The sequence below is a fragment of the Condylura cristata genome, unplaced genomic scaffold, assembly GCF_000260355.1.
Source record: "Condylura cristata isolate star-nosed mole 26May11 unplaced genomic scaffold, ConCri1.0 scaffold00026, whole genome shotgun sequence".
Taxonomy (NCBI): domain Eukaryota; kingdom Metazoa; phylum Chordata; class Mammalia; order Eulipotyphla; family Talpidae; genus Condylura; species Condylura cristata.
Genome location: NW_004567127.1, coordinates 9,202,446 through 9,222,962, shown reverse-complemented (window position 1 = coordinate 9,222,962; position 20,517 = coordinate 9,202,446). Strand labels below are relative to the sequence as shown.

The 20,517-nt window shown below is 38.2% G+C and overlaps 1 protein-coding gene across 1 annotated transcript; it reads right to left on the bottom strand.

The window, feature by feature from the left end:
- Nucleotides 1-1,681: 1,681 nt before the first annotated feature.
- Nucleotides 1,682-20,423, bottom strand: PSMA5 (proteasome (prosome, macropain) subunit, alpha type, 5). The gene is made up of 9 exons (XM_004689697.2): nucleotides 20,284-20,423; nucleotides 16,763-16,829; nucleotides 11,902-12,028; nucleotides 9,390-9,457; nucleotides 8,395-8,502; nucleotides 8,203-8,261; nucleotides 7,315-7,417; nucleotides 6,560-6,646; nucleotides 1,682-1,924 (listed from the first exon to the last, which is right to left on the bottom strand). The coding sequence occupies exons 1-9, from the start codon at nucleotides 20,310-20,312 to the stop codon at nucleotides 1,847-1,849; spliced, it is 726 nt and encodes a 241-aa protein (XP_004689754.1). The 5' UTR covers nucleotides 20,313-20,423; the 3' UTR covers nucleotides 1,682-1,846.
- Nucleotides 20,424-20,517: the final 94 nt, after the last annotated feature.

Genomic DNA, 20,517 nt, shown 5'->3' with positions numbered 1-20,517 from the left:
TAACACAGGCACTAAATATAGTTGTGTTGTCAAGTTTCCTTTGTGAATACAACACATTTAGCTCACTTATGGACTTAAAATATGTAAATTTACCTTAAAAAACTACTTTTCTCCAAAATTAATTACATAGCAGAAAAACACACAGGAAAGTATTTACATTATCATGAAACGATTGCTCTTCCTGTAAGATAATTTCTGATGCTATTATGTGGACACAAGAAATCTTGCAGAAACTTTTAAAATGCTACAGAAAATCAATGCTCCATCTCTTTAAAGAATGCACATGATACTTTCTATTTTACCCAGTTGCAGTCTAAGGCACAAATACATTGGCTAGGCCTGGGAGGAAAAACTGTTAAGATGAACTTAGAGATATTTTAAGAGCTATTCCTTACTACTTTCCCTGTACCTAAAACATGTGTTTCAGACTTAACACTCACCTCTCCCTAGAGCACCTTCTGTACATTCTTGCATTAGCCTATAGTTTGTTAAAGGGATTTTTTTCTTGTCTACTTTTTCCTACTAGAAATATCAAAGTTTACAGGCCATATTTTCACAGTTCTATCCCCAAGGCCTAGTACAGTAATTAACTTGGTATGTAGTTGGCAAGTATTCAATAAATCTGTTAAATTTGAAGATGCAAGAGCTAAATTTTTAAATTAGGATTTGATAAGACAAACATGAGTGAAACTAACTTCGTATTATCGTTATAATAACGTTAAAATCTCTAGAAGTTTCCAGAATGTTATGACAATAATCTCTAGTTTTCTAGTTTCCTTATGTAAGTCCAGGCAAATTCCTTTCTTCCAAATGTTTCCTGTCACTGTTGTTTCCAAATGTATATAAGCACAATTGTTAATGAAGGTTACAAATGTTAATGAAGGTAATATCCAATTCTACATTATCCGCATGTGGATTAGCCATGTTGTAATTTATTTCAAACCCCAATGAGATTTCCCTGTTGCTAGGTTTTGAGAGACCTGGCATTGTAAAATCAAGAGGCAGTAGTTTGAAACCTGAAAATCTGAATTCAAGTCCCAACTTAATTTTGTGTTTATGCTCACAGTGTCTTAAAAAATCATCTGTCAAGTATGACAGTATCTACATCATATAGCCATTTTTGAGCCTCCCAAAACAAGTTGATTCTTCATCTGATGGTGCCTCTAATGGGGAAAGTTCATAGTCTAATGTAAACTACTTCTCAATTACACCAGTCTCTTATTGATGTACAAATGACTGTCAGGGAGGTCAATATCATTAATTCTTTTATGGTCCACAGCATCATAAAATTTCCTTCCAAATTGTTAAGACAGACACAAAAACAACACAACATTATAGCTGACTTACTCCGACCCATAAGCATTTGAGGGATGTTAAATGTGTTCCTTTGGTGATGACTAGTATCTCCTGCATTTAAGGTAAGCAGCAAAAATAATGTATTTATCAAGAGGAGCTACAGGATAGAAACAGGTTTATAGTGATATTAACACTGGGAGGAGCTGGACTAGTTGAATTCATTTGCCAACATCCTGGGATTCATGATATATTTGATTATGTGTGGTCACTAAAACAACTTTAGAAAGATACTCTTGATAAACAGGGATATTACTACCGCTGTCCATTTTACCTCCTAACATAAGCATTTTGAACAAAAAACTACAGAAGATAGTCTATTAACAAATATTTTAAATGTTTCTTTATTTTCAGAACTGCCTTTATGTACAGACATCATAAAAAAAATGCACATACACTGGAGATTTTTCCAGGAAATAACAGCTGGAAATAAAAGTTAAGGGCAATCAGGAGAACTTCTTTCTCTCAAAGAAGTTCTGAGGATCACACTTCTTTAAATATCCTTGATAACTTCTTCGAGTTCTTCCTTTGTGAACATGTGGAAATTCTGGCCAGGCTGCACTGTGGCTAGCTGGAAAGAAAACAGAGAAGGGTTAACAAGCTGGGCTCAATTACCCTGCTGATAACCCTAGTGTGGTCAGAAGCTGTGCTGGAGATGCAGCTGTTCATTAGGAACTAAGGGACCTGCTGTCCTCAGGATATCCTTTCCAGGAGCAGCTTCCTAAAATAGCTCTCTGACTCCAAAATAAAATTCTTATTGACCAAAACTTCTATTTTGAGGTTATCCCACCACATAATAGTTAACCAAATGCCTGACGTCACTGTCACATCTTGAACTTATTTCACAATGATCTCACAAAAGCAGCAGTAAATTACATGGTGTTAGTACTTTTTTTCCAATTAAAAATTCCTTTACAGTAAAAAAAAAAGAAAATAAATATATTTACAGTATATACTGAAAGGCAAACTTGTGTGACCTTGGGTTACTTGGCCACTAGATGCCTCAGTTTCTATCAGTAAAATGGGGATAATAATAGTATCTCACTAACAGAGTAGCATGAGGATTAACTATATTAATACATGTAAGATGTTTAAAACAGAAAACTTCAAACAATGTAATAAGCACAAAAACATTGTTATTGGCCCTCCCTGGTGGCGCAGCGGGTTAAAGCACTGCACAAAGAAGCTTAAGCCACTTTTACATGAGTTCGATCCCCGCCTGACCCGGAGGAGATCCACATGGCGGCAGACCTCTCCTGACCCGCCCTCTGCTCCCCTCAGCAGTGTACTGCGTTGATCTGCCTGTTCTGTACCCCACTCTGTCTCTGGTGAATCCTCTCACCCTCCACATCTCTGGCCTGTACCCCAGTTCTGTACGAATAAATAAATCTTTAAACAACAAAGAAACAAACAAACAAAAACATTGTTATCTATTATTGTTAGGTATTACTTTATCAAAAATTGTCCATGGGCAAGGGCAATTTGACAACAAAAAGGATTGTTTTGTTCAGTTTTTTTTCAGACTTGGTCATTACCTGGTTTGTTTCATCAAACACTGATTTAAAAAAGAGATCAGTAATGGCTAAAGATATTAATAATACCCAGCAGTCTAGGTTATATTATATTTAAGCAATAAAGCACTAAGGTCAAATGATGGTTAATTTAAAATTTAACTGAAGTGCTAGCTAGGCTTTCCGTCCCTCTGCCTACAACATAGTCCTGTGCTTTTGGGCAACACTCACAAACAGCACTTCATATCTGCCTAAAATCTTTTGTTTCATTTCCTTGTACTGCCCTATTTTTTTTTAACTTTAATCTTAAACATACTAAAGCATTTTTTGAGTTACATTCATTACTGATATTTAATAAAATTTCAAAATTGCCAGAATTAAGACAACCTCAATATAGTTACTACTCCCTGACTCATCCTCAGATAAAATTCAGGGAAAAAACTACCACACATCTTAAAACACGTGGAGATTCTGATCTAGGAACATACTAAAAAGTTGTCCTCCCAAAAGATCTACATGAAATGTTAGAAGGCCTCCAAGTATATTTGGAAAATATGGTAAACAATATATTTATTCCTTCCCATATAGACCATAAGTTCCAGTCCAAGGAAATTAAATACAGCAATGTTATAACAGCTTTAGATTTCTATCATCAATAAACCAAAAAACAGGGCCTTAAAATTTCTTGTCAAGTCACTCAAGACACACAGGTGGTCCTCCAAACCATTACAGGGGCTCAAAAACAGAAACTGGGCAAATTCTGAATAAAACAATCCTATAGAGAATCGGCTACAATACTAACCTGAACCAAGTACTGCCTTCAGGAAGGTGCCAGATAATTAAAAATAACCCCTCACATTACACAAGTTATACATTTATTTACATAATAAATATGAAAAATACTTTCCCATTATTTTGCTTTCAAAAAAACCTCTGAGGTAGATGTTTCCTTTCACTGGTTTAATCAATAATTAACTACTAAGCACCTGTGTACTAGTTATGTGTCTTAGGCAGTAGGGATCCAAAGAAGAAACTCATAATTACTAAGGGGCCAAACACCAACTGCTTTCAAAGTGTCAAAATATTAAGCATATATGTAAGTATGTATGTATACAAGGAGCACGCTAGCGACAGTCCTGGACAGCTTCAAGGGGAAGCAACCTTCCAGTTATGTCTAAAAGCATGGCAAGAATGGGTCAGATGTAACTCAGTGAAGGGGAAGGAAGGTCAAGATCGTCCAGGTTTCTGGCGTGAATGTCAGGTGCACTGGTGGAGTCATCAACCAGGATTAGAAATATGAGAAGAGGAAATGGTGTGCTGGGAAGGTTTAGTTTATAACTGTCAAAAATTGAGGAGTTTGCTCCACAAAGATTAAATAAAGGTCCACAAGAAACCATGGAAATCTAACAAAATAGGAGAGTTAGCAAAGAAGAGACTCAAGGAAATAATAACAGAAACAAAAGGTGGTGAGCAAGGACGGCAAGGCAGTAAGACAGTGAATATGGACCATTTGAAAGCGACCTGGCAATAAAGGTTAAAAATAAGTATGAACAGAAAATACCCAGCAACAAATGTGATGATTCTCAAAATCACTGTATGAAAGTTAAACACAAGGGGTACATACTGATATGAAATCGTAGACACCACACAAATCTATAGTGAAAAAAGCAGATCAGAGGGAAGGAAATGACTTAAAAGGTGCATGAGGGAACTTTTTGGAACAGAAATATTTTATGTCTTGACTGGGGTGACAGGTACAGGAGTTATACAGGGGTCAAAGTTCACCAAACTATATACTTAAAATGGGTACATTGAGCAATGTGTACAGTATCTCAACATAGATGACTTTTTAGAAAGCACAGGATACTAGGTAAAGGATGGGGTTAAAAGAGGTGGATTTTATTGTTTTTAACTTTGTAAAGAAAGATGCTACTTGGAAATGTTCCTTTTATGAGAAAAAGCAGCTTGGTGAAGAGTTTTGTGATTCAAGAGACAAGGGATGGAGCCGGGACTGAAGAGATGGAGGAAGATGGGCTCTAGCGAAGTAGTTTCCAAATGCCTGGCCTTATCAGACTGATTATCAGAATCACCCAGAGATTTCAGAAAAACAGGTTAACTGAGCCTCATTTCCCAAGACCAGTGATTGCGGGCTTAGCTAGTATTTTAATGTGTCCAGCAATTCTTGTTCGCAATACCTATCTTCCCTTTTCCCTAACAGTAATGATTTTCCATTCTATTTTCACTGTTTTATTCACCTACCATCAGCAAAAGAGCTAACAATCACCAGGGAAACACAAAACTTCTCTTCCCATTCACCTTCAAATCTTATCATTACCTTATCATAACCTCATCATAACCTCCTTTACTCCTGTCTGTAGGTATTATCCTAAGTAAGGGCATTCAGAACCTCATCCATGATTCTTGCCACCTCCTCACCTTATATACAGCTCATACCCAACATGTGGACAAACCCTCAAAGTTCCTTTGCTGCACAATGTTATTTTATATCTTTGACTTTTTGCACGTCTTTGTTCCATCTTCCTGAAACACTTCTTTTCCTTTGTTGAGACATCATCTTGTCCAGTGCCCTTTCCTAATGCCCCAGCACATCTTCCCATGATAAGCTGTCCTTATTGCTACACAGAATCATCACCCCAAGCTGTCTGTCTCTCACTACCTGCATACCGTCTACCTTATACAGTATACTACATGAATAGGAACTTGAATCTCTGTCATCTAATTTAGCACTTGGCACATAATGGGCTGAATAAATAATGCTGAATAAATTTTAATTTCTGAAATTAACTCCTCCATCTGTACCATGCTTTGCCTCTTCTAGAACTTTCCCATCTCTAACCTCTGCTTTTACTTCTTTTAACATGTTTCTTTTCAGTCTAAAAAGTATTTTAGAGGTTTTCTGCAACCTTAGAAAGATGAAAATCCCTTTTTTTCTTTCTTTCCCTTGACTTCTCAGTCCACCATTCTGAGCATGAAACTTTCACCCTCATGCATCAATAAAATTACCCCAATGTCAGGCATTGTACCTGCACTTTAAGCAGGAAAACAGGGAAGAATAAAAGGCCTTTTATTTAGAAGAAATGCCCTCTACTAGGCACATCGATATCTCATTAATTAGAACTGCAGGCATTTCTGAATGCCTTGCTGTCCCACTGTGCTACTGTCTTAATAAAACCTAGGCTTTATTAATAAATAAGATGGGGGAAATACATGCTAGGTAGGTTATAACAGTGTATGGCACAACAGTATTCTAGTACAAGTCATAATTACATCTGATGATAACATTAAGCAGTTATCTGTGCTCTCAGAATTTGTACAAATATTTGCTGCAAATTAAGCATGATACTAGGGACTGGAAATACAAAATTAATATAGTACTGGAGGATGGACTTATATTTTTCTTTTAATATATTAAATAATAAAAATCCTTTTAATGTTTGTCTTCTGCTACTTTTTTGAAAAAGCTGCAATTATTTCTTCTTAGTCCACTTCATCACTTCCTTTCCACTCTTTAAAAATGAATTTTGTCTTCTGCCATTACCACTTTACAAAGTTGTTAATTTAAAATATATCGATAACTTCTTAGGAACTGAGCATATAAAAATTTGATTATCGACTCATCTTTGCGTAATGAGGACTATGACATCAGAACAAAAATCAGTACGACAGAAAAATACCTCTATGTTAGTTGCATTCAGCTTCTCCTCCATTACTTGCTTGAGAATAATGAGGGAAGACTTGATGGCTTCTTTCAGTGTCATAGACTTAAAGAGAGCAAAAGAGTGCCCATTAATTACACATGATCCTTTCTTTCATCAAAGATTTCTTTTGTATCTCCTTGAATAAATAATTTAGTAAATATAAGTCAAAGATATTAATAAACACAGTGCATTACACATACCCAGTATTTAAACAAAATACCATTTATTCAGAACAAAAAAAAGGTTTTATTTTGAACCAGAACAAATTCACCAACTTCTATGTTAAGTGATCTCTGAAGGAAACAAAGGTTATACTTCCCTATTACCTTCTTTAAATTTAGAAGCAAGATAATATTGATAATATCTTTTGAATAATACCCAAATGGTCTGTGGAGATAGTCCAATGAAAAGAAACTATAGACATGTGGAAAAAACAGTATGTTGAACAAGAACAGACACAAAAATACTTTGATTCCATTTTTTAAAAATATAAAAGGAGACAAGAGAAATCTATAATGGTGACCGGTTACAAGGGATCAAGAGATCGTATGGAGAGGAGACAAGTAGTTTTGGGGGGAGATGAAACTGTTCTGTTACCCTACTTTAGTTGTGGTTACAGGGATATATAATTGTCAAAATTCATGGAAGCAAACTCATAAGGCTTACACGTATTACTGTATGTAAATTACCCTTTCATTTAAGAAATAAAAGTTGTCAGAATGTTTAATTACCTTGTGGTAAACTTCTTGCAAGGAGCTCTGGGCACCCTCTGAAGCAGAGCCAATTGCTCGAGCATCACACTGTACAAAAGTTCCAGATGGATCCATATGAAATCTGCAAATCCATCACCCCCAAAAAAAGATTAAAATGCTTAAGAATGGTGGCATTTTATGTAATATCTCACTAAAAAATATGAATGTTTTTTCACTATACCAGGAGTATAAAGAACCGGTGAGGGGGAGGTAGAGGGGGATAGACATGCACTGGACTGTGGTGATGGCACAGGGTGATTTGGTGATGGGAAGTCCATAGGGATTACAACTGAGATGGAAACAGGGACAAAATGATGCAAAAATAAACCTATATATATATATATATATATATAAAGAGAGAGAGAGAGAGAGTGAGAATGGGTATTACAAAAAAAATTAATGTTTTGCCCTGCAGCCAGGAAACTCCACCAAAATACTGAGGCACAGATCCAAAAGATGTTCTATGCCTGGTAAAACCAGGTCTTTACAAAGTGTTTAGGAAAACTAGTAATTTCCTCAGGGATTTAGAATCAAGTTAGCATAGCAAATATAAATACAACATTTGAATATGCCTATCTAAGTAGTATTTTAGGACAGGGATCAAATCAACACTCTAAATCAAAGCTCTCAAACAAGAAAGTTACTTCTAGTTCTTTCCAGAATAGACAATGGTTACAATAGGAGTCTTTCAGCGTTAAGAGCACAGCCAGTATAGAATCACTTACTTGCGAGTTAGAAGTCCCTCAAATTTTACAACTCTATAATAAACTTCTCAGCTGATATGAAAATATTAGTCCTCACCCCAAATTAAAATAATTTTCCCAAAAAGAAAGCAGGGAGGAGGTTGGGGGGAGGGGTAGTACTTACAGCTGGGGTCCTTTTTCATCAACTCCTCCAAATAGCAGTGCTACTCCAAAAGGACGAGACTAGGAACAAAATGCAAGATGAATGAAGAGAAACGGCTATGAAGCAAGAGAAGCTGGGAAAGCTGTGTCCAGAGGACAAACATCCTAAGTTCCAAAGAACAACAAGAGAAACCTGACTGCGTATCACACTCACCATGGCACCCGGATCTGCATCCTCTTCTCCAAACTGCAGAGCTAGATTGGACACAGCTTGGGTCACACTCTCCACTGTCATTGTCTCATTATAGGTGAACCAATGGTTCTAAAAGAGGAGCAAAGCATGGTCTATTTCAAACAAGCAGCCCAGCATCTCACTACCATATCCCTTTGAACTGTGGCTCAAGCTCCTGCATAGGCTCCTTAGTTCTAAACCTGAAAGCCTGGAACTGTCTGAGAGGAAGAGAAACAGTTCTGGCAAAAACTTGTATCAAAAGGACTGGAAGCAATGAGACTAGAGGATCACCCCATTGGAAAAACACAGATTTAATCCTTCAAAGCAAAGGTTAGTGTTTTCATAAAGTGAATGTTAATAATTGAGTGCCACTTTCTCTAAAAAACTCCTCCCATCACCTTACTGGTGTTTAAGTTAAATGACTTACCCTTCTGTAAGTACTGACAGACCTGCATATAAGTACAAAAAATTTTATTCATCAGGTTTTTCCCCTTACTAGTCTAACCTTTCAGGTAGCAGGAGCTCAGTAGTAATACAATCAGTATCCCTGACCAGTGTTTGTCAGCTGATACCTATCACTACTCACCACAGGAGAGTTGCATTTTGCAAGTCTAGCAGCAAGAGCAACTGGAGGTGGGGCTGAGGGGAAATGTCCACCTCCTACTACAGTACACCCACAGAAAGTCAGCTAGGGAACAGAATGCAGTGCAAAGTGTGCTTTATAAAAGGTTAAAAAAAAAAAAAAAAAGGCGACAGACTGTCAGCATTATTTACTAGGGCAGCCTTAAAACTTCAGTGGCTGGAAGGCTAGATTCCAAGCCTCAGAAAGTTAAAATAGAAATTCTGCCCCAAAATCACTCCCAAGGGCCGTATCTGATATTAACACAGAGAACTGCAATACGGCCCAGGCAGTTGTATCATCACTAAAAAAGGAATTCAAGCATCACGGTAAAAAGGAGAGATGATGCTAATTTTACCTGTGTCTCCACTCTGGCTTTATCAATTAAAGTCTTAGCATCAGCAATTAGCCCACTCATGGCACAACCTGCAATGTAAAAGTAACAGTGACCCAGTGGCCAAATCCTGGTACAACTCCTATCCACTCAAGAAATACTGCAATTCTGAAATGGAACCATGGTAGTTATTCAGAAATACCACAGCAACGTACCCAAGAGATTAGCTGGGAAATTATCTGCACTGAGCAGATCCCTGGTGATGCAACGGGTTAAAGCAAAGCGCTGCAAAGCTAGTCTCAGCTGCTTCAGCACGAGTTCGATCCCAGGGAGGTGACCCACATGGTGCAGCAGATCTCTCCTGTCTTGCCCGCTGCTCCCCTCAGCAATGTACTTTGTCAGTCGGCCCGTTCTGCTCCCCACTCTGTCTCTGGTGAAGCCCCTCACCACCCCTGCACCTCTGGCCTGTACTGTATGCATAAATAAATAAATCTTTTTAAAAAAGGTTGGTAAGATTGGTTATTTATTGGTAACTATATTACCAATAAATAAAAAATATCCACAAATACAAAGCTAGGAGACAGAAGAACAGCTACTCAAATATGCACTTTGATGTATAGGCCATGTCTTCTAGAACAATTTTGAACTAAGCAAACACTAAGACTCCAATAGGAGAAACAAGGAAAAAATAATCAGCTCACTGAGCTACAACGGAAGATCCTAGAATAAAAAAATCAAAAGGTTTATCTCATCCCTTATCAAACTCTAAGCCATCTTGTCATATTAGAGACAAGGTTTGCCTGATGGTCCAGGATGCCAAACCTATGGCGGTTCTCCAGATGCTATAACTCAAACCTGAGTCTCCAGCCGGTCTCCCACATTTCAGATTTATAAAACCAAGTGACTCCCTTATTGTATATACCTGGATATACCACAGTCTCATCTCAAAGTTATTTCCCTGCTAGATTCATCATCTTTTTTGGCCCTGGAACCAGATTCCAGATTCCAGATTCCAGTGATCTTCGTCTGATTAACTTGTCTGGTATTGGCCCTCACTTACCTGTTTTCCAGTCACTGCACCTTAACATCCTCATCATCTTTCTATTGGACTAGTGAAAACATTTTTCTTACCTGGTTTTTCTAACTCCAGTCTGTGTCCTTCACTCTACCTTCAATACTGTGATCACAAAGGTCTAAAGGTCTAAAATCCTAATCAGATTGTTACCCCAATGCCTAAAACCTTTCCTATCAATGCAAAAGGATTAGGTTCTTTAGCACAGTGAAGAAAACTTCCACGGCATAATCCCAGGCTCTTCTTTTGTCACAGTTCATCACTCACCCATACCAAATTGCCTGTGTGATGGTGATGGTATTTTATGTTTTATGCTAACAAAGCCTTGCTCATTTCTATTCCTAACTAGAATGCTCTGCCCTGCTCCACCTAGAAACTTTTTCACTTAATAAACACTTCCCCATTTTTTAGAATTCAACTTAGTTAAAGCAGCAAGTTTATGGAACACTTTCCTGAAAGTGTCACACAAAACTAATTAGCCCCACTTTGTACCCCCACTGAAAATATACGACAGACCTCCTTAACACAGACATTTACTTATTTACACGGCCATTTCCGCAATGAAATTGCATGCTCCTAGAAGACATTCTTTCTGTTTCTTGTGGTGTTGGCACATAGGTAGGTTCTCAATATGCAGAATAAAATGATACTGAGTTACACCAGGATAGGTAGCCGAAGATAAAATAGGCGCAAAATTCTAATCTTAATCTGATCACTGCATCATAGATACCTTTTATATCTATGAAAGAGTTGTCAAGCTCCCAGAGTCACCATGGGTTCTGATGCCTTCAAGTAATTATCTTACCAATGTGTATGAATTAGATGGTCAAATAGGTTAAAAAAATATGGTCAACTGAAGTGCCATGCTATAAATAAGTAGAACAACTCATCCTGTAATGCTACAATGGTGCCAGAGCTAAGACAGGGGAATTAAAACAGAAACAAAAAAGTGAGTACGGGTAGAGGGAACAGGGAATAAAAAGATAAAATTGGAAACTGTGAAGAAAGACTTATCTGAGCAAAACCTATTATTCTATACTCTCGGAACCTTAGTCACTCTGAAGGTCTTTAAGCAATCCTCTTTTCTCAGTGTACACACCTAGCTTTATATACAATTCTTCTGTTCCTGTTGGCATCCTCCAGAGCTAATATTATGCATCAAGGATCAGCCATCACAGGGAGCTGGTCTATGATTCAACCTTCATATATTTCAACCACCACCGTACCTGCCAAGTCTAAATTTGACGAAGAGAAAGGAAGGTTCAACACAACCTACTTCTGGGACCAAGTTAAATTCAAGTGAATCTGCAACTACTCCCTACTTTCTATATAATGCACACTGGCCTGGAAAACCATAGCTATAAGGAAATAAGACCTTCCTCTGATGAACCTCCCTTGGAACATCAAAGATGGTTTATTTCACCTAGGTCAGCTCCTACAGAATAACTTTTCCCTACTCCTTACCTATGTGAGCATCAATCTCTACAATTTTCTCAATGCTGCTGGGCTCCATGAGTGGGGAGGTAATTCTCTTCTCCACAGCAAGGCACACACCCTCTGATGTCTGGATCCCAATAGCTGTAGAACCAAGCTAAACAAAAGTTATGGTTAGCACATACAGGTCAAAAAACAGTCTCACCTACTCACCCAGAGTAGTTTTGTGCGTCTTCACACATTAGAAGCCTCAATCAGCCATATCTAGTATGCTGAGAGAATAAAGAACATTTTAGTGAGTTGTAACATACTGTCCCTGTCAATGGCAAGAGCATTGATTTACAGAATTTTGTACTTCTAAAGGATGAAAACATCAAGGAAATTATCTACTCTAATGTGAATGAGGTGCAAATTCTAAAGTGCTAAATGTAGTGAGCAAGAATAAATGTTTTTTCTAGTATCACCTCTGCGATCTGACCAGTCTCAAAAAGTGATAATCCTCAAATGTACCTGACCTTCAGGAAGGTAATTCACTTAAAAAAAAAAAAAAGGAAAATAAGGAGGGAAAAAGGAATAATACTGGCATAAAAACATTAACTTTTAAGATCACTAGTAGTTCAATTTAATTTCATCTCTCCATCCCTGCACTACCATCCTAGTCATTCAACCCTCTTAATCTGCAGTTACTTTAATCTGCAAAAGGGATAATAACAACACCTCCATCATGAAGGGTAAACACACTTATACAAAAGTTCCTAAAATGGTTGTCTAAAACAGTAAGTGAACAAACTGTTATTTTTACAATAGGCGTAGACTATTTCAAGTGTGTTCAGCCTCCCATCTCTACTCGCTCTCTCCCAATGAACCTTTCATTTTATGGTCTTAGAGATCTAGTAGTTATTTTTATGATACTACTACCCCTTTGAAGAATATACCCCTATATTGCCCACCATAGAAAGTCCAAATAGCCTGGAGAGTCCTCTTAACAACCTAATCTCTTCTCTCTTATAAGCTTACCATTCATTATTCTCCAACAAAATTCCTCAGATACAAACCCCACCCGTTTTCTTATGCCACATTACCCCTATTCTCGCACCTTTCTCATGATGTCCCCTGGGAATACACACTTCCTCTGCCTAACCAAATCTCACCCATCATGCATAAAGGCTTCCATGACTGCATGTGCTGTCTCCTTTGAATTTCATGATGCTGAATTCATTCTACAAAGCAATGACTGCAAAGGTAGACACAGATGCCCAAAGCCTGTTACTGTCAAGGATTCCAAACAATGCCATGAATCTTTCTGCAGAACATGCTTACTATGTTCGCTGACTGAAAGATAACTGCAACACATATATGCATTATTTTTTAAATGCATAAATTGTGTTTTATTTAGAAGTGTGATTTAATGTCTATATCAGCTTTTTACTGCATAGTTTTCTAATTCCATGGATACATGCATAACTAGAGATGAACTGTCAAAGAATTTCATGTAAAAAATGTGTGCCCATACTTCTGGTAAAAGGTTGTAATAGAACAGAGAGCTGAAGGGTGACGGTGACAGAAGAACCTAAGTACACAGCTGTACAGAGAGACAGAGAACAACTGTTCTCTGACTGAAACAGGTCCAAAGGTTCAAAAACCTCTGTAAGAAGCTTAATAGGATACTTAATGTGTCTGGATATTTTGAGAGGTACATTGAGACTTGGGGGATGAATTATTGATACATTACATGCTAAATTAAGCAAACCTTTTTTAAAAGAGAATTATTAACTTCCAGGAAAACAGTGTACAGAAAGAGAAAAATAGCTCAGTTATGAAAAGCACTTACATATTCATACATATATAAATGCTGACTAATGAGCTAGCAAAATTATGAAATATATCATATCTCATAATTTGTTATTAAGAGTTGTCCAACCCACACACCAACAGAAATCTGTGCATGTGAGAGAAAAAGAGAGAAGCAGGGGGAAACTGCAAACAGAAATCTTCATCTATGGATATTGCCTAAATAAAAAAAATTTAAGTCTGTTTCAGACATCTGGAATAAATGCCAAGAAAATCATCAATTAAAGGCCATAAAGATGCTGTCTTTAAGGTGAAAATAAAGGGGACAGACCTAAGGGATTGGGTTTTTGTTATAAGGTTTGGAAAACTTGCTTTTTGACACTAAAACTATTTGCATATATGCCTTAAAAGAAAATAGAACACAGTCAAAACTACTGCCAGAGAATTTAATTCAGTACTTAGCTGTTCTCTAATTGTTGTTCCCTATTGGTTTTATGTAGTATACTGATCTTGAATCACCAAGATTGAACTTTTTACTCCCTAGGGAATGTTAGACAGTCTCGAGACATCTTTGGTTGTCACAAGAAGAGTAGTGTTACTGGCATCTAATGAGGAGAGGTCAGGGATACCACTAAACATTCTACAATGCAAAAGATGGCCCTCCCACAACAAAAATTATCTGCTCTTAGGGGGCTTTCTCTGGTGGTGCAGTGGGTTAAAGCTCAACACTGTGAAGCTGGCCATGGTAGCTTGGTGCGAGTTAGAAATCTGGCCTGGGAGCTGACCCACATGGTGAGGCAGACCTCTCCTGTCTCGCCTGCTACTTCCCTCAGCAGTTTACTTCATCACTCTGCTTGTTCTGCTCCCCACTGTCTCTGGTGAATTCTCTCACCACCCCTACACCTCTGGCCTGTACCCCAGTTCTGTATGCATAAATAAGTAAATCTTAAAAAAAAGAATTATCTGCTCTACAAAGTCAACATTCCCTGCGTACTATAATTATTCTGTGGAGGAAGTGCTTCAAAGTACAGGAATAAATTTTTCATTCTGTTCAATTTGGCCTCCAATTTAAAGAACTTACTAAACTTCCATTCTAAAAAGAGGGTCAGTATTTTTGAGACAGACATTTTTATAAAGTATATTAAAACCAATTTTATTTTGCACATTTACATTTATACAGGTATTTCAATATTACAATTCTGCTTAAAATGTCTCCTGGTGGGAGAGAAACATTTGAACTGACTGCCCTCCACATGGTATTTAAAAAACTCACTCTCATAATAATAACCAATGTCTAGATGCTAAGTATAAACTAGTAATTTTTGACAGTCAGAGATTTCCACTCTTTCCCCCAAGAAACCCACTCTAAAGGTATTTTTTCGCCACTTCCGCTGGCTCTATCTTATCCACACCATCCATATGGTATATCTAAGTAACAATTCTTCTTTCCAGCCATTTGGCTCATTTCTCCAGTATCTTTCACTCTTACTAAATCTGTTGAAATTTGCTCTTTCATTGTCTACTGGTAAACCCAGATTGTTTAAATGCCAAAAAGACTAAATTTTCAAAAAGGTTAAGTTGCATCTATTGAGGACATATCATTATTTCTATCTTAGCCCAACCTAGTGTTACACAGATGCGGTACCATGCCATTATCTCAAAACAGTCCCAAAATTACTAGCAGTAAGGGTCTTAAAGCAGAATCCAAAAACAGAGGACTATTGCCTTCCAGATCTAGGCAGACCTGTCGTCTTAGCTAAGGCTCAAAATAAATACAATAGTTTGGTACTGAGTGCTACCAAACTACAGCGATGTCTGACTTTAGTATGGCAAAGATGAGAAGCAGAGAAGCGCTTGCAGCTGGTCACCTTCGCTCACTATTTATCACAGTGGCGCCTTTACTTTTATGTTTGCAACTATTCAGAATCACTCTGCTCTTCTACAGACTCTCATACAACCATTTTCCCCAATACACTTTTCCTAAAAAAAGGTAACTTAGAGGGAAACACAATCGCTTTCTTCAGTTGTAGGAGGAATTGTCATCTGGAAGAGGTTTAAATGTCCTGTGATCTTCAAGGGCAACACTAGGTTCAAATGAAGGAAGTTTAAAAAAAAAAGACTTGCTTCAATCCAAGGATAAATTTCTAATCATTATCATCTATTTACAAACACAGTGAGCTATCTAGTAATAAAAGGCTGGACATGCAGAAGAGATTGAAACATAGCAGCAGTCTGGACAAGATCAGTTATCCTCACTTCTTTTATTAGACACTAGAATCACCAGGGAACTCCTGAAAAACACAGATTCCTGGAAGTATCCTAGACAGCCTAAATCAGAATGCTCATAATCCAGCAAAAATAGATCCCACATGACAAGTAAGTACAGATATCTTACTTTCTAACTTACTTTTTTTTAGATTTATTTATTTATGCATACAGAACTGGATAAGGCCAGAGGTACAGGGGGATTCACAGAGACAGAGTAGGGAGCAGAAGAGGCAGATTGACGATGTACACTACTGAGGGGAGCAGTGGGTGAAACACCTCCCAGGCAGACGGGGATCGAACTCGTGCTGAAGCAGCTGTGGCTAGCTTCATCGTCCTGTGCTTTAACTGGTTACCGCAACAGGGAGGCCCTTCTTACTTACTTTTAAACATTGGTATGAACTATTACATTTTGTTACTGAATTAAACAACACATCTCTTATTCAGTCCTGAAAGTATCTAGTACAAATTCACAACTTAACCAACAAGAATAAAGGTGATCAGTTAAATGATTTGTTCAAGACCACAAAAGCTCCGGTGTTAACACTGAACTTCTATACTCTTCTCTTTGTAGCCAAGATCATGAAAATAAATCTGTTCCTCCAACAATACCAAGAAAAAGCTACTTACAAAATTATGAAGCAGCTGTTCAAAAATTTTTAAAACATTTTAGGAGTGGAACTGAACTTGTTATAAAGATGATGGGAAATGGTTGGTTAAAGCGATGACTACATTTCCTAAGAGAATGGTTAAAGCACACTGAATCCAAATGTCCTGTCAAAAAAGCACTATGCTGTCATAAAATTTCAAAAAATGATGCTACTTGATACAATACCTTGATAGCCTCAATGGCATACTCCACTTGAAATAATCGTCCTTCAGGAGAAAACGTATTCACACCCCTGTAATTAAAAAAGGAAAAATATTCCAGAAATAACAGTCACAGAGACACTAAACAAATCCCTTAAAATCTAGCTCAGGTGGCTTCAAGATGTGTAAGCTGATATTATCCCCCTTTGCCTACAACAATCTGTAGCTATTTTTTGTACATTTTCAAGAAAATGAAACCTATACATGGCAAACTCTTCCCAGGAAGTCTTCAAACTAGTTACATGATTGCTGATGGATGACTTTTATCTCAATCCCAAATCCCCAAACTATCAGGCAACCCCCCACTCCATGTATTTACCCTTATTACATTCCCATATGTGCAAGCTGATGTTAATAACTTATTTTTTAGTAAAAGGCATTTATGGGTACATTTCTCTATTTCTCTGTATGAACTGGTATTGTTATTTTAACAACACCCTGACACCTGTGTAGTTCTTAAAACTTAACCTAGTTCACTCACTTAATACACATCTATACCAATTACATATCAATGCTTTTCCCTAAAATACTCCCCCACTTTTCCTTGCTCTACTGTGCTGGAAATCTCTTGGCAACACCAATCATGGCCTGAGTTATAAAAGTTTTCAGCTAAAAATATTTGAAAAAGTGAAAGTTATGATTCTTGGTTTACGGAGTCTAGATCTTGTAACATGTAACATTATATATACATTATATAGAGCACAGGGTTTTCAAAAGAACTGTCAAAATATAGAACAGAAAATAATAAAAGTTAATACTTATAGCATGTCTATGACATGCCTAGGACTGCTAAAACTCTTAAATAATTTAACTAACATCCTCAAAACACACCTATAAAGTAGTATTCTAACACAGACACTATTTTACAGGTGAGGCAGTTGAGGCACAAAAGGCATTAAGTACTTTGCTCTAAGCTGTTTAGCATGTGCCAGATTTGAAAGTGGAATTTTGGCAATCTGAATGGAGAGCCTACGTTCTCACCTATCTCACTATATTGCCTCTATGTTGGCTAAATAAGGGATGACAGAAGGTTCTCAGGATTCCAGCCTGCTCACTTCTCTCCCAGAGGTAATATCCCTACCATCCATTAAAAGGAAATTTAGGACTCTTTGAAATGATTATCAAAAATCACTGAGACAAAGGGGCGGAAGACAGGCCATTAAATTCTAGTTATACCTGCTAGCTTTAATCTCCTTAAATATAAAGCAAACAAAACTTTTTCTACCTCTACCACAAAAACATTAAGTACCAAATTGCACAGAGCATGAAAGAACATTGTGAAGTATTTTGTGAGGATAGAATTTTCACTCTAATTTTGGAGATACTGTCCTTCCTAATATAAGCTCTGCTCTGGCCCTCTTAAACTTTTCCTGATTATTCCATCGTTATCAGGAGTTACTCAACTTCCAAACAGTTATTAGCAATCTGACATCTCTCCTAACTATACAGTTACCTGAGCATTTCCACTTGGATTCCTCATAAGCAGTGAACACTCAACAGTTTTAAAATCAACTTTACCATCTGCCATTTCTACTTTGTTTTTAAAAGCCCTCTAGCCCCCCAATTCCCCAAGCTACAAGGTTCTGAATGATCTGACTCATTCCACTCCAAATTCCCCCATATTAATCATATACCAAATCAGAGCATTTCATATCACTCCTCCTCCACGATAACTTATTCTCTTCCTCCCATGCTTAATGCCCTCATTACCTTTCACCTATTATACCTGGCTTCTAACTGGTATTGACCTGCTCTTTCAATCTAACCAATCTCTATAGAACACACTTATGATTATGTAACTTCTTAAGAGTAAAAATTAATGGCACTCAGTTACCTACAGCATAGGACCCAAACTTCTTAATGGCTTATTAAAAACCATCTAATATTTAATGCTATCCTGTTTTTTTCCCACATTTTCCCCTATACATGTATATTACATGTACCAACCAGACCAGAATTTTTCCAAACTTACACTGTGCTTTCCCAATGCCCCATGTTTGTTCATCCTATATTCTCTGCCTCCAAACTATTGACCATCACAATACATGTTTGTTAAACTCTTATTCTTTCTCAAGTCTTGGTTTAAAATAGCAGCCCCTGTGTTTTCCATGATCCCCTAATAATAAGTGCAATCTTTCATCTAAATTCCCAGAGTTCATTTGAGTTTCTCTGATGACACGAAGACATACTAGTTACTTCTGTAAGATAGTTTCTCAGATCAAGGTAAGGATCCTCACTTTGTTCAGTGCTGTATGTCCAGCACTAAAACAGTGCCTAAACACAGCAGGCATTCATGCACATTAGCTAATAAAAAAAGGGCTGTATATAAGGTGTTCTTGGGCAAAAATTGGTAACACAAATCAATAAAGATGCTGAGTAAACGACCACAAAAACTTAATGAAGGCTTTCTGAAATGAATAACAATTTCCATCATAAATATTCTAGCTCAAAATTATTTTCCACACTCTGGAAGCTAAGTATTGACTAAGAAAGCTAAATATTATAAGGCAATAGGGGAAACTATCAGTTTTAAAATGTATATACAGACTCTCTAAGTCAGCAAAAAGTGGTTCCAGGTGATCAAACTTTTCACTAGATCAACATATACCTGACAAATGCAGCTTAAGTACTCTTAAGTTCTGTTCTTTCCTAAGGGAGGAGGAGGGGGAACTTAACTGCTATATGAAAATTTAACTGACCAAAACTGAAACTGAAAATAAAAATGTCTCCAGCGTGAATGTGTAAGATTTAGTGTTACTTTTAAAGATATCCAAGCCTTGAAGAGCTTTTCTTTAAAACATACTACAATCGCCTGCCCTGATTTTCGAAAACATTAAATCTGCACTTCCAAACACTAAAACTAACTTGCTTCAAACTTTTTTTTTAAGCTTCGGTCTAGTGGATATCAGCGTGCCTGGTAAATTCCTGAGAACCACTCTAAATCCCAGTTCCTATACAGACTTCACTGTACCCGGCAAACACTTTTGCAGAAACCCAGCATCTCCAAGGCAAAGTTCCCACTACTACCGAGTGGAAAACGAGGCTGTTCTCCAACAGGGGAGCTGAAATGACCAAGCCCACTGTAGAACAACCTCCGGTTGTTCATTCTTCCCCGCCCCACGTTTAAATTTTCTAAAAGACCGTCACACTCAGCAAGCAAAGCTGAGCGCGCAAGGGCTGACCCCCGGCCTTGCCAGGGTTAAAGGTCGGAGTCCGGCGCCTGGGTTCCCCAGCACAAAACCAAGTTTCTCGCTTCCGCACTGAGGGAGGACCCCGCGGTGACTCAGCGGCAGGCCGAGGGCGCCCGACTGGCGCAAGTCTGGCTTAGGGACCCCCGGCGGGCGGCTGCGGAGGGCAGGAGAGCCCCGCGCCGGGCCGGACTCGGGTTCCCGGGGCGCCCCATGACACGGCAGATCCCAGGCCGAGGCTGGGCCCCAGGGCTGCCCAGACAGAACACCGACCCCACTGTCCCCCTGGCGCACACACCTGTCGTACTCAGACCGGGTGAGGAACATGGTGACGGCTTGGAGAGGCGGCAGCGGCTACACGAGGGTTCCGAGGGCCCACACGAGTCCACCAGCACACAAGCGAGCCACACCGCCACCGGCCAGAGGCCCTACTCCCTATTGCGCGTGCGCCCGCGACCCCTTCAGCCCGCCCACCCGTGCCTGCCTCCTATTGGTTGGTCGTAGTTCCCGCCGAGGTGATTGGGCCAAAATG